This window comes from Onychostruthus taczanowskii, unplaced genomic scaffold (assembly GCF_017590055.1).
Source record: "Onychostruthus taczanowskii isolate IOZ18803 unplaced genomic scaffold, ASM1759005v1 scaffold7, whole genome shotgun sequence".
Taxonomy (NCBI): Eukaryota; Metazoa; Chordata; class Aves; order Passeriformes; family Passeridae; genus Onychostruthus; species Onychostruthus taczanowskii.
Window position 1 is genome coordinate 13,260,368 of NW_024504786.1, and position 14,649 is coordinate 13,275,016.

General features: G+C 48.2%; 1 protein-coding gene across 1 annotated transcript; it reads left to right on the forward strand.

Annotated features, from left to right (window-relative positions):
* The first annotated feature begins 5,042 nt into the window (after positions 1-5,042).
* CCN1 (cellular communication network factor 1) lies at positions 5,043-7,583 on the forward strand. Its single transcript, XM_041421775.1, has 5 exons — positions 5,043-5,184; positions 5,296-5,512; positions 5,851-6,198; positions 6,333-6,535; positions 6,645-7,583. The coding sequence occupies exons 1-5, from the start codon at positions 5,125-5,127 to the stop codon at positions 6,942-6,944; spliced, it is 1,128 nt and encodes a 375-aa protein (XP_041277709.1). The 5' UTR covers positions 5,043-5,124; the 3' UTR covers positions 6,945-7,583.
* The last annotated feature ends 7,066 nt before the right edge of the window (positions 7,584-14,649 follow it).

Here is a 14,649-nt window from a genome sequence, read left to right on the forward strand (position 1 = left end):
ATGATTTTTGTTTTGTGGCATGGAGAGACACATCCCACAATAGTCTCAGCATTGCAAACCTCAGCTATAGGGAGGTGTTTGATGCAAACTGCATCTTCTGGATGTAGCCTAGTGCTGAGGTACACCTGCATGAGAGTAGGTGAACATGTGCAAGGAATTCACTCATCTCATTGAGGTAATGGTAGTCACTGGTGCTGAAGTAAAGTTAATATCAGATCCTTGAATGACCATGACAAACGTGTTTTGAGTCTCTGACTGGGGAGGAACTGAGCAGGAGCTGGCTGTAACTGCTGCACGTTTCTGCTCCAGCTCGATGTGAGGAAGCCATGCAGTACAGACACAGCCCTACAGGGGTTCAACAGGAGCATGCCACGCCTGACCGTCAGCAGGGATGTTTCCTGCCTCTGTCACACTGCTGTGTCCCTTATGTCCATGTAAGTTGCAGGTATCTTTGTATGCATGTAAGCAGCAAGTATGGCCATGCAGTTCACGCACCGAAGCAGAAATAAGCACGACTGAATATGACATCAGATTCTCCTTCTCTGTTTCCCTGCTGGATGAGGAGGCTCAAAAGTCTCCCTTGCACTTCCACACAATGGGAACCTCCACAACACTTTGACAGCAGCCAGGGGAAAATGCATCACACTTACAAAGCACAGTGTCTCTCACTGCACAAATACTGCAAAGCAACCCCCCACATATTAGAAACCACAAGCAAGGCACAGACTGTACAAAAACTGACAGGCATGAGCATAGCTGAAGGGAGGGCAGTAGGGAAGAGGAAGAAAACAAATAGGAAATGCCATACTCAAAAGAATGCAGCATAAACTCTGAGCAAATCAAAGCAAGGAAAAACTTCTGAACCCACTTGAATTTTAGCTGCCGAAGCCTCCTGGCTACTTGGCTGCTCTGCCTGCGCATTGCTATGCTTAATTTGCCCCACTGGATTTGCACCTCCTGTGAGTGACTGAGAGGAGCCATTGACTCAGGGAGGACTGATTTAGTGCGGCAGGAACCAGCGGCCTGGCAGAGGCTGCGGGAGAGGCCCAGCCCAAGGTAGGTAAACACGGTGGTGGTTTAACCCGGCAGGCAGCTGAGCACCACAGAGCCACTCGCGGACTGCAGCGGGCTGGGGAGGGAACGGGGAACAGTACAGCCCAAGGGTTAGACAGAGACACTTTAACAGAACAGGAAAGGATGCAAAGTAATAGTAATAGTTAGTAATAGTAATAAGGAACATACAAACCAAGTGATGCCCAATGCAATTCCCCGCCATCCCCTGACCAGTGTCCAGCCAGTTCCCAAGCAGGAGCCCCTGGCCAGCTTCCCCCTAGTTTACACACTGACCATGTGTCATATGATACAGAATGTCCCTTTGGCCAGTTGGGATCAGCTGTCCTTGCTGTGTCTTCTCCCAGCTTCTTGTGCTTCCCAGCCTCGTTGGTGGGGTGGGGGGAGAAGAGCTGAAAAGTCCTCAACTTAGTGCAAGCACTGCTCAGCAACAACTGAAACTGTGTGCTACCAACAGTCTTCTCATCCTAAATACAAACACAGCAATGTACCAGCTACAAGGAAGAAAATTAACTTTATCCCAGCCAAAACCAGGACATAGCAGAAGAGGGAAGGATGTGGTGGAAGAACAAAAAAGAGAAGAAAGAGTAGGAGAGATGGAAGAAACACACAGCAATGGATATAAAAAACAGAATGAGAAAGAGGAAATTAAACACAGTACAAAAAAAGGGCTGGATGCTGGATTTAGTAAGATTTTTCTCCAGAGTCCACATGGCTGTAAACTTCTGGTGTGCTCCAGTTTGGGGCTGGATACTTACTGCCAGTGGGAGCACCCGGGCAGCCTCTGTCCCACACAACCCTTCTTGCTGCTCCATGGTCCCTGTGTACAGCTATGAAGAGCTGTTGCTGGGTGGAGGGAAATTAAGCCAGTTATTTTTTCTTGATTTGTTTCTCTGGAAAGTCCTTTCCCTGGAGAGACATAGGCCTGTAAAAATGACAGGATATACTCAGTAAATCTGTAATAGCTGCTATGAAAGCCAACAGCGTCAAATTCCTGCTTTGCTTTAGCCAAGGTCCCAGTGATTCCCTACTAAAAGCACTAAAAGTGAGAAACCAGTAAAGCATTCCTCATGACATGATGCAGGGGTTATTTCCCAGTAGGCAAACAAAGTTCTGTAACTCTACATTACACTGAACAAAATCTAAAAAAGGAAGATACTGCAAACTTCTTCCTGTTTCCTGAAGTACATCCAGGATATGTAGGCACAGCCTGGAGTGCAAATGCTGGCTCATGGTTTGAGACAGGGAAGTGTGTGCAGGGAAAGGGTCACAGTCTAACCTGAACTCCAAACAAACTCAACCTATCTCAAGTGTTGTCAACTACTTGAAATTCAGGACAGGTTTGTTAAAAGGTTCTTCAAAGCTTTTGAAGTGACCTTTTCTTGAGCAAATGTAGGTTCAGTTAGTTTCCCATCAAAGTTGTGTGAATATGTGGTAAGACATGAAACCAAGTGAGAAAAGGCACTATTCATTGACTTTTCCTGTGGCATTTGCTGAATGTTGTGAAAGCCATAGATCAAAGCAAAATGCTCGGTGCATGTCCTTAAATTAAATGTAATTAAACAAACATTTTTTTTTGTTTGCATAAATCCCTGAAAAGCAAAACTGGCCAATTTAAACACACAATAGTGTGTTAGCATCTTCTTTTTCAAAATTTTTGAAATTTTTTGAAAATTTTCATAAATCAAGGCGTTGAATCAAAAACATTTTCCTCCTCATCATAATGCTGCTGTGTAAAGAGTTACCCTGGGAAAAATGTAGCAGTCAGATTCCCCATCTAAAAAAGTACTTTGGATTTTTAAAACTGAAGTACCACAGAAAAACTCATACACCTGTAAAACTAAGAGAAAACCAACGTAGTGGATAGCTTGAAGTCTAGAGCCCTGTTCCTCCTTGTCACCAGCTGGGGCTCAGCTAAATCAGTAGGGATGGAAAGTCATTACTATCATTACTGGCAGCCGTCAAAGCTTGCTGGTGGGTCTCTCTCCAATTCTTGAAGGACACACAAAATAATTTCTGTCATCAGAAATGGCACTACATGGTACATATTGGCAGTCTCCAGAGAGCTGCATATCACTAAGGACTGGGTTTCCCTCTCAGCTGTTGTTTTTTATGACCAAATTTTGAGGCATACAAGTAATGAACAAAACCACTGCCGCTTTCTGAAGCGCAAGTTCCGGCCAAATAGTGCCTGGAGCTTTCATCCCAACACCTTTTCTTCCCACCTCCCCAAACCACCACAAAGTAAAACGTCAAGTCAATTTACTTGAATGAAAAGAAAGCCACGAAGACAAGAAACTGAGGAGGGGAAAAACCCTGCGACGGGAGCTGTCTATCAGGCCTGGCGCGGGCAGGGGCCTGGCCGCGGGTCCGCAGTGCTGAGGACATGAGCCCCTCTGCCGGGCACGGCCTGGCCGCGGGGACATCCCGGAGCAGGAGCAGGAGCTGGAGGAGCCCGGCAGGCAGCGTCATCCTGTCCCCCGCGGGACACCCCTGGCACCGCCCCGCCCCCGGGGTCACGGCATCCCTCTGCGGGAGAGGCTGCCCATCCACAGCGCCCACCCCGCCTCGTCCTAGTCCCCGTGCGGTCCGGTCCGGTCCGGCGCCGCGCCGCCCGCGGAGCCGCTGCGGGGCCGGGGGCAGCGCCGGGGCAGAGCCGGGCTGTCCTCACGCCGAGGCCGGGCCGGCAGCCGCAGGTGCGCGGTGGCGAGCCGAGCCCGCCCGGCGCTGCCCCGAGCCCCCGCAGCGCTCCCGCCGGCCCGGACGGGCCCCCCCGTGCTGCGGCCCCGGCAGGGTCCCACAGGGCGCCTCATCATTCCCGCTGGTGTGGGAATGCACGGGGAACAGCACACGGGCCCGCGGCACTTACCGGAGCCCTGCGCACCGTCCTTGCTGTCACCCTTTGGGCCGTGGCACCGGGCTGGCGACGAGACGACCGGGCTGGGCTCCTCGGAGCGGCGGGGCTGCGGCTGCCTCCCCTCCCCGGGCGGGCGGCACGCAGAACACCCGCTGAACGGGAATGCCGCAGCCAGGTTAATCGCATCCCTCCTCTCCGCATCCCCCCACCCGCTGTCCCCCTCGCCCTCTCCCCCTCCACTTTTCGTGGCCTTTGGAGGGGGTTTTGCAAGCTTTCGCCTCTCCTTTGAATCCGGCTTCTCTACCTTCCAGCCTTGAAGGCGACAAGAAAAACCCCAAACTTGTGTTGGGAACAGTAATCTCATTTGCAAAGAAAAATCCCTGGAATGGGGACTCATTGTAGCGCCTTTGGGCAGCAGACCCAACTGCTGGGCTATTTCAATAAAGAAGCGAACTGCAGCAGAACGCCAGTTGGCTCCTCCAGCAGAGTTCTCCTAAATCATGATAGACAGATTGCGTGAAAAACAGGAATTCCAAAGAATTTCCTGCCCTGGGAACAGAAGTTAAGGCTATATTTAACAACATCTGAAGCTGTCAAGAATGCTTTGTGGTTGGATAACAGAGCAGAAAAATGTGAAAAATGCGGGCTACTGCTATACCAAATATGGAAATATTGTTACGTCTGGGGTCTAAATCCCATCTGGAAGTACTTACAGCCAGGAAAAGAAAAGACGCCACAACAGAAGCTGAAACTCTCCTCCCTATCCCCAAATATTAAACTTCAACAATTCAAGGGCACCCAACCAAAGTGGGGGGCAGAGAACCCGGGGGTACACAGGCTGAGGGGGCTGCTGGCTGCGCGGCCATCCCGTTCCTGGCCCGGTGCCGCCGGGCATCGCCGGCTCCCGGGCTCCGGGAACCGCTTGGATGCTGGCTCGCACCGCAGCAGCAGCACGGAGCGAACCCCGGCACGGCCGGGCGACCCTGCGGGCCGTGTCACAGCGCGGGGCAGCCGCGGGCGCTCACGGCGGCCCGGGGAGCTGCCCCGCCGCTGCCCGCAACGCGCGACGTCAGCGCCGCGGCGCACGCGGCGGCCCCGCGCCCTATATAAGGCGGTGGCGCCCGCCGCCGCCTCAGACCGCGCCGGCCGCGCTCCCGCTCTCCTCTCACACGGCTCCCGCTGCACCGGCGCTGGACATGGGCTCTGCGGGCACCCGGCCCGCTCTGGCGGCCGCTCTCCTCTGCCTGGCCCGCCTGGTAAGTGCCGCGGGTCTTCCCGCGGTCCGGGGGAGAGGGAGGGAGAGGAGGCGGGTCGGGTGGCTCCGCTCGGCTCCCGGCGCTCACCGGACGCTCCGCTCCGCTCCGCAGGCTCTGGGCTCGCCCTGCCCCGCCGTGTGCCAGTGCCCGGCGGCCCCGCCGCAGTGCGCCCCGGGCGTGGGGCTGGTGCCGGACGGCTGCGGCTGCTGCAAGGTCTGCGCCAAGCAACTGAACGAGGACTGCAGCCGATCGCAGCCCTGCGACCACACCAAGGGGCTGGAGTGCAACTTCGGGGCCAGCCCCGCCGCCCTGAAGGGCATCTGCAGAGGTAAGCGGCGACCCCGCTCGCCCGGGACGGACCCCGCGCCCCGCGGTGCGGGGGTTCGGTAATTTCGAGCCCATGTATGGTTATGCTTTGTTGTCGGTAGCTTGGCAGAAAGGCACATGACTTCAGCAGTCTGGAATGCGATTCAGTATGTCTGGGCTCCGCTAAACGCACATAAGGAAAAGTGATTCCTGACTAAGTTATTGTTCTGGCCCCGCGTCCCCGGGGGGTTGTAGGGAGCTCCGCCGTACATTGAGTTTAAGAGACCAGCAAATACCTGTGCTTAAACCAGCGGTTCTCGCCGCTCACCCCCTTCTTTCCCTTCCTGTTGATCTCTGCAGCACAGTCCGAGGGAAGACCGTGTGAATATAACTCCAAAATCTACCAGAACGGCGAGAGCTTCCAGCCGAACTGTAAACACCAGTGTACGTGCATAGATGGAGCTGTGGGCTGCATCCCGCTCTGCCCGCAGGAGCTCTCTCTTCCCAACCTGGGCTGCTCCAGCCCCAGGCTGGTCAAAGTCCCCGGGCAGTGCTGCGAGGAGTGGGTCTGTGACGAAAGGAAGGATGCACTGGAGGAGCTGGAAGGCTTTTTCAGCGAAAAGTTTGGTCCGGATGATTCCGAAGGCGAATTAACCAGGAACAATGAGCTAATTGCCATTGTGAAGGGAGGCCTGAAAATGCTACCCGGTGAGTGTGGGTTTATCTGGGTGACAGTTTAGGGGAGAAGGCTAGAGGGTGGCTAGACCTTAGACCCCAAGGGGTCTAAGAAAGAAACCTAGTGAGAGGTTATATTTAGACTAACCCCTCCTTTTCTTTTCCAGTTTTTGGATCCGAGCCACAAAGCCGAACTTTTGAGAATCCCAAATGCATCGTGCAAACAACCTCATGGTCCCAGTGCTCAAAGACGTGTGGAACTGGCATCTCCACAAGGGTGACAAACGACAATCCTGACTGCAAGCTCATCAAAGAGACCAGGATATGTGAAGTGAGGCCATGTGGCCAGCCCAGCTATGCCTCCCTAAAGGTAAATACAGATTCTTCTGGTGTTCCTCTTCTTTCTAAGCTGCTTCAGGTAGTCGGTAAAGGCTGCAAACGAATCTCCTGCTAATAATGTTATCGCCTTTCCTTTGCAGAAGGGAAAGAAATGTACCAAGACAAGGAAGTCCCCCTCCCCGGTGAAGTTTACTTATGCTGGATGTTCCAGTGTGAAGAAGTACCGGCCCAAGTACTGTGGCTCCTGCGTGGATGGCAGGTGCTGCACACCCCAGCAGACCAGGACTGTCAAGGTCAGGTTCCGCTGCGATGACGGGGAAACCTTCACCAAGAGTGTCATGATGATCCAGTCCTGCCGATGCAACTACAACTGTCCTCATGCCAACGAAGCCTATCCCTACTACAGACTAGTCAACGACATTCATAAATTTAGGGACTAACTTGTGTTGGGGGTGGGATGCAAAACAGAATTTTGAAGTACCCAGCCATGGAGAAAGGACCTTTGATGGAAGTGGTGCCTTGCCCATGTGAGGGCAACATTGAGATGTTACAGGAGTGCACTGTGCAACTGGACACTAATGCAACAGAGATTTAAGCATACTTAAAGCTTCATAATACTGGAGCAACTTTACTGCTTCTTTTTGGAGCACCTTATCTAATTATATACTGTTTTCTGTTTGTAAGTGATCAGATTAATGTTTTGTTCCGGTTATGAAAACTTTTCTATCCTGTTCAATTTAACACTATGCTTCTTCCCCTTCCTTCAATCTTCTCCCACCCTTTCCCAACTAAGTTGGAAGTTACATTCCTTCCTGAGGTGGGCACCTGTGGGGTGTTCACAGTGGCAGCTATTATGTACCAACTGTAGTTTAATGGCAAACAGAAATCAGTTGTTTTAAAGCTGAGTATTTTATTTATCAAACTGTAGCTTATTGTTTGTTTGTTTCCTCTGAGTTTTTTTTACCCCTTCCAGCCCCTGTAATACTGGAATAAGTTGTAAATGATTTTAATTTTATATTCAATGAATTAAAAGAATTTATTTATGGAATTAATCATTTAATAAAGAAATATTTACCTAACTACTCTTAGTAGAGTATTCTGATAGGCAACAGGCTTAAATACAGCACATGCAAGAGGTTTCTGTAAAAACTTGGAATTCTGAAAAGTTTGGATTCTCTGAAAGCAAGTTCTGCTGCAGATGCAGAAATGGACTAAATAGCCAAGTCCGTTTCTTTGGATAAATGTTTTGAAGGAGTATCTGCAGTCTGCAACCCCATGCTTTAGAAAGTATACGTAGAAAGAGCTTCTTGGCACTGAATGCAAATCTTTGATAGACTGAAATGTTAATTAGACTGTCAGATTATTCAAGCTGTCCTGGAATTTGCAACATAAGGTACTTCATTAGAATGCAGTGCATGCATGGTGATGTTGAACATAGGGGTGAAAATGGTCATCGGGTCTCACGTTTTTTGGTGGCTGCTTTTTCCAAATTAATACATTTCTATGGCAGAGGAATGCTTCCTACAGACTGCACGAGGTAGTTTGCTTTCACTAAATTCAAATTAAATGAGCTTGAAGCAATGACTTTTGTTAATCCTAATAACACAGTGATGAAAAGTAAACATACTGTTAACAAGAGAAGAATGTGAGGAATTTCAAGTACTAGTCCCAGAGCAGAAACTAGTAGCATTAGAGTAGAAAGCAAGGGAGCTACTCTTTTCCTCACATCCCCTTCCCAATTTTAAATATGTAATTACACTTTATGTTGTGGGACACAGAGGACATTTGGCTAAGCAAGGGAGCTCGCTGGCATGCAGTAAAAAAAAAGGCATTTAAAGAAATTAACTAGAGCAGGATCTGAGAAAGCATCCAACATAGTACACTTCTGGTTAGCCTAAAGCTGTGCTACACATAAGACTGACAGGAAACCTGCAACAGAGTATTATTTTCTTCTCCTTGTGTGGGTATTTCTCTGTCAAAATATTCTCCCACAGTCTTTAATAAGAAAGATACTACTTATAAAAAAGAGCCTGATTTTGAGGTTTTAGAATTGTGAAGGGGTGTCATCCAGTGTCATTAGTTACAAGCAGAATTGGTTAAGGGTCAATTTTTTTATTAATTAGACATAAATATCTCAAGAAAATAAATAGCCAAATATCTCAGAAACTTATCTCTGGCAGCTAATGCTTTGTCTGAGAAATTACAGCCTTCCCTCTTTTCTGCTCAGTCAAGTTTTCTCCCTGAAGGCTTTCAAAAGTTGAGCTGTTTTGGAATTCACCACCTGGCCACCAGTCTCAGCTGTACCTAAACTTGTCTGTACAGTATTTGTTGACAGCAGAAGGGTAAAACACAAGGAAGCACTTTTGTTTGGCTTCTATGTAGATCCAGCACTAAACAGTTCACAACATCAGCTGCTCGCTGGGAAACCACCAGGTTTACACACTGGGTTACTGTCGGGCAGGGATACACTGCTCCCAGACACCCAGCAGCTGCAGGCATTCCTCGCCATCGCCACTGTCACCCACACTTGAATGACATCCATCTTCACACCAACGTAAGTCACAGCTCCCCAAAAATCACACGTACGTGTGGCTGTACTGCACACAGAGACGTGGCTGTGACACACGTCACGGACAAACAGCGGCCCTGCCGACCCCGGCCCCGAGTGTGGTCCCAGCCAGGCCCCGGGCTTTACAACCTGCCCTTTGGTTTTATCATCTTACGGGGTGCTTCTGTACCCTGCTCACTGGAAACAAGGGCTGTAGAGGCAGGTCAGATAAACAAAATATACTACGTGAAGTTATCCTGATGCAAAAAGAGTAAAATGAATCCCACTAAAAAAACCTGCAAGTCTTTCGAAGCGCGCTGTCACACCGACTGGTCATCATCCATATAGTCCTCTCTTCTATTTTGCATTTCACAATTACATGGCAAAACTACTTTTACCACACTATAAAGGGAATCACTGTCATTTTTTGTGTGTCATCTTTGTACTTGCTTTGAAACCTTTACATTCTCTGTTATTCCAGCAGAATAAAAAAAAACCCCTAAGTAGTGGGTTTGGATATATAAAGGATTGTAAACTCAGATTCCATGAAGTGAAGCAGCAGGGCTTACAGGTTAAAGGTTCTTTACAGGTAAAGTAATGAGCACATCTATAATTGTATTTCTTGTCAAAAAACTAAAATATCAATATACTGCTTCTGGAGGAATACTAGGAGATGAAGAGTTAGGAACATGATAAATATTGTACATAACAAAAAGCTATGCATTTGGAATGAATTCAAACCCTGAAGTAAAGCCACCAGCACGGTGTGGAGCTCCCCGGAGCTGGGCAGAGCCGGGGGAGTCCCGACACGCCAGGAGGGAGCGCGGCACTGCCTGAGGCCCCAGCGCAGGCTGCAGCACTGTCCCCTCCACAGCAGCCCTGCTCCAGCCACCCTGCCTGTCCCCTGGCCTGTGCCCCGTCCTTCGCTGCTCCCCTCCCAGCCGCTGGCACCGGCACGGGGTACTCGGCCGGATCCGGTGCTGCCGCCACAAGGAGCGTTTCTCACACTACAGGTTTGGGATCGAAGGAACGCGCAGCCTTGTGTTTCCCCACGCTTATTTCCTTGATGGTGGGAAACGCTGTAATATCGAGGTTACACAAAATCTTCCCTACTATTAGTGAAGACAAAATTTCGGCTTCCATAAGTGCTCCATGACAAGAAACAAAACAAAAGCAGACAGACTTCCATGACTACACCAAGTTCTTGTGGGATGCTGCCAGCTCGCTCCTCTGAAGCAGCAGCAGGTGGAGGTAAAGCCAATACTGTACTGACAGTGGGACAACTGAACTACTACTGAACCCTCGTGGGGCTGAAAGAATCTCTTTATCCACACATCAGTTACTGCAGAGCCCACGGCAGATCAGTCCCCTGGGCTGCCTGGCCCTCCAGCTGCCACCGTGTGGAACAGGCCCATCTCCCTGCTACTCATGGGCAGCCACCGGGATACCCAGGAACAGGCAGGCCCTGTGATCAGTGGGACTGCTGCAGGAGGATTTCCAGTCCACTGAACCTGCATGAATCCCTCACACATTTTGAGGACTGAAACAAAAAAGTTTGCAGTGGGCAGTCATTACTGGCTGGAACTCAAACCTACCTACCCACACAGAAGCAGTTAAATGTGTCACACCAGAGGCTTGCTCTTGCCAGATGCTTGCCCTTCTGAGATGATCCTGCAGAAATGCATGTGCACAATTTAGCTCACTTGTTTAATCAGTGAAACTATTTCGATGCAGGGCTCCAAGTGCTCAGCACACAGCAAGGGAAGGCTGTACAGTTTTACCAGCTGCTCTGCCTCAAGACAGCTCCTTTCATGTAGACATGTCCCCATTTTCACCTTCACAGTTTTTTTCTGCATATTACATAGCCACAAATAAAACAGCACACAGAAACAGGGAGGTGTCACAGTGAAAGCAGTAATCTATAACTAGCTTTGGAGGTACTTAGAAATGCACTCCAATGCACAACTAAACTGCATTAAACTGCAGTGAGACTTGGTATTTAGAAAATATAAATCCTGCAAAAAAGAAAAAAAAAAAATACTCCAACCAACAGAATGATACAATAAGCATCTCTCTATCATGCTGTAAAGACCAAACACCAAGAAACTGAATAGATGGCATCCACTATGCTATGGTTCCCCCCATAAAACTACACAGCTATGATTTCTATGTACACAATTTATATTGGAGAAGATCCTGAAAGACCCCAAGGCACCATTCACATAAGCAACTTCATCTGTCTTGAAGTACAACCACTTATGAGATGGAATGTAACAACCATCCCAGAGGAAAACATTACACAATTTTTTGGTAAGTTTTCATTTTCTAGTCAGAAGAACTTCAAAGATGGGGTGAAACCATTTGCCATTTGCCCAGATGGGAATCCAGCTGGGACATACACATTAACTATTTCACCTCCTGACAAATGGCAGCTTGAGTCAGAATGAAGAGACTCAATTTACGTGAGTGAAACAATCAGCAGTAGCCCAGCAGTGTTTTGAGACTACTGAATGTCAGATCAAAAGAAGCCCAGTGTACCAGCCAAGTCAAAGACACTAGTTTCTCTGAAACTACTCATTTCCTTCAGCATCTCAAACCAACAGGTTTGAGAACAACTCCTACTTAATCTATTAACTTGACACAATCAGACATCAAGATGTCATGGCTGTAAAACCAGCAGTCTGTTAGGAACTTGAAACAGGAAAATGCATTTTTCTCTAGGGGTAGGTGTTTGTGCTGCAGTGGAACAATGCTGCTAAAATCAATGTGGATGCCCAAGCACAGCTGAAAGTAGAGGCTGGGAAAAAAGGTCAACAAAGAGGTATGACTGAGAATTTAGATCACAGAATCACAGAAATGCTAAGCTGGAAGAGACACAACAGGATCATCAAGTCTAACTCTGGGCCCTGTGCAGGAAACCCCAAGAGTCACACCATGTGCCCAAGAGCATCACCCAAACACGTCTTGAACTCTGGCAGGCTGGTGTGGTGACCACTGCCCTGGGGAGCTGTTCCAGTGCCCAAACACCCTCTGGGTGAAGACTTCTCCTGATACCCAGCCTAAACCTGCCCTGACTCGGCCTCAGGCCATTCCCTCGGTCCTGTCCCTGTCACTGAGCAGAGATCAGGGCCTGCTGCTCCTCTTCCCCTCACGAGGAGGTTGTGACTGCAGTGAGGTCTGCCCTCAGTCTGCTCCAGGCTCGACAGACCCAGCGCCCTCAGCTGCTCCTCACAGCTTCCCCTCAAGGCCCTTCACCATCTTTGTTGCCCTCCTCTGGACAATCTCTAATAGTTCAATGTCTTTCTTACATTGTGGCACCCAAAGCTGCCCCCAGCACTGGAGGTGAGGCCACCCCAGTGCAGAGCAGAGCCGGACAATCCCTCCCTGGCCTGGCTGGTGATGCTGTGCCTGATGTCTCCAGGACATGGCTGCCCCTGCTGGCTGCGTGAAAGTGATGGGGACTTCTTGGCAAGCTTCTAATGCCACCCATCCATTCTTTTTTGTTAGTATCTACACCTCATCCACTGACTTAATGTTTACCTCACTTTAGCACAGCTCTACTTCCTATTGGCACTCTTGGCACAACAGACAAGTTCTGGAGCTACAATACAGAGCCAGTAGAGAACCTGGAAGCAAGGAAAGGAAAAAGAAAACCAGCTTTCTCAGTTGTTTCTTCCTTCTCCTTGAGGCAGAACAGGGATGATGGGAAGAAAGTGGCAATGCAATTTTAAAAAAAGTTTTGCTTTTCCACCAGCTGAATTGATGCAGGAACCAGCCAGCTCCCAGTGTAGTCATTTATTCTCTAAAAAAAGATTCCCTCTCCCTTCTCATTTCTACTCTTCCTTCTCTGGCAGATTATTTTGACCTCATTCTGATTTTTCATACAAACACATGAACACCTGTACTGATGCAGCTGATGCAAAAAGAAGCCTCATGCAAATGGATCAGATAAACACAAGGACTACTGTGACAGTCAAATAAAAATGAATTAATTCCACCATTTCTATCACGAGTTTATAAAGACTTTCCCTTACCCCAAAGGCAGGCAAAGCTCTAGTGGCTTTCCATATTTTATCACCCTATTGATTTTTCCTGCCAAAAAGCCTACTATAATAAGGAATCCTGAAAATGCTTTTCTGCAGGAAAAGCTAGCAGCCGTGAAATCAGGCCAGGGAAACTTTGCTTCCAAAGCAACAACAGAAAAGCTACAATGCACAGGACCATTGAGGGAAAGAAGCTCTCACTACAAAAGCATCACTAGAGCAAAGTTACTATACCATGGGTCTCTGAGACCTTCTGGGGCATAATGAGAGTACACTTCTGTTATCAAATCACAGATAACAGAACAACCACCCCTCTTTTTACCTGGTTTTACATGACATCTCTAACTTCCCTTGCAGTTTCAGTATTTCTTTTGAGTTATTTTTGATGCCATTTTTTGTCTTGCATACATGTGACTTCTTTCCATTTCACCACAGATTTCCAGCAAATAAAACCATATGCACTACCATAGCAACATTTTAACACAAACACAGTGTAATCTTTGTTCACTGAAGTACACAGTTCATTTCTTTTTCTCTTATTAACAGAACCTGCATCTGCATACAGTTTAACTGAATGTCATAGCAACAACATAAACATCAATTCAAGATATTTTTCCTCTGGATGGCAGAAGAATAAATGTTTTCAGGAAGAGTGTGGGACTTCAAGCAGAATGAAATGTTTGTGACTAAACAGGGCCTGAAGTTACATCATCATGGCTGTATATTTATGCTTGGAAAGCCTGCTCTTGCACAGTGTTATACATTCTCAGCTCCTACAGATGTCAACAGAGAACAGCCATATCTGGCAGGGCAAGGACTGAATCCCAGCTATGCTGATACACAACACGTAGCTGGGACTTGCTATCAGCACTCCCATGAACTTAGAAATCCATGTACTCCTTCAGACTGGAGTCCACGTTCTGCACTGAACTTTCCTCTACTGCAGAGTAAAACTGCACTGTTGACTGGAGTAACAAAAACTGCTCCAGCATGCCTCCAAGGACCAGTGCCAGCCACACATTCTGTGGCATGACCCTCTTTTCCTCTACGGATCAACAATTCCTAATGCCAAGATAAATGCAGCAAAACTTAGAATTCGAATGTGTTCATTCAAAACTGAGCTGTTACACTGACAGGGGGTACAACGCTGTTTACCCATGACAACTCAATTATGCCTCGTTCCCCCAGGAAGTTATACAAAAAAGGAAAAGAACCAAGTTCTCTCCCATGGCTGACTCAGTCCTACCTCCCAGCTATTGCTGTGTGTTTAGATATGCTCTATTTTTGTCCTTTAAGGTTTGTGAAAGGGATGACATCATTAAGCTTTTAATTTTTCTAAGTAGTGTTTTCATTCAAGACAAGAGCCTTTACTCTTTGTAAGCTGATAGTCATTCAGCTCAAGCATGCTGAAAAGTCTAAACATTAAAAGAAATGCTGTAACAACACTACACAGAAATAGCTTGTTCCTTCTGTGACAAATAGTTTACAGAGGAAAATAAATGAGTAAGCATAGTAGGCATAAAATCAAGCACTCAATGCAAGCTGGTGTTGAAT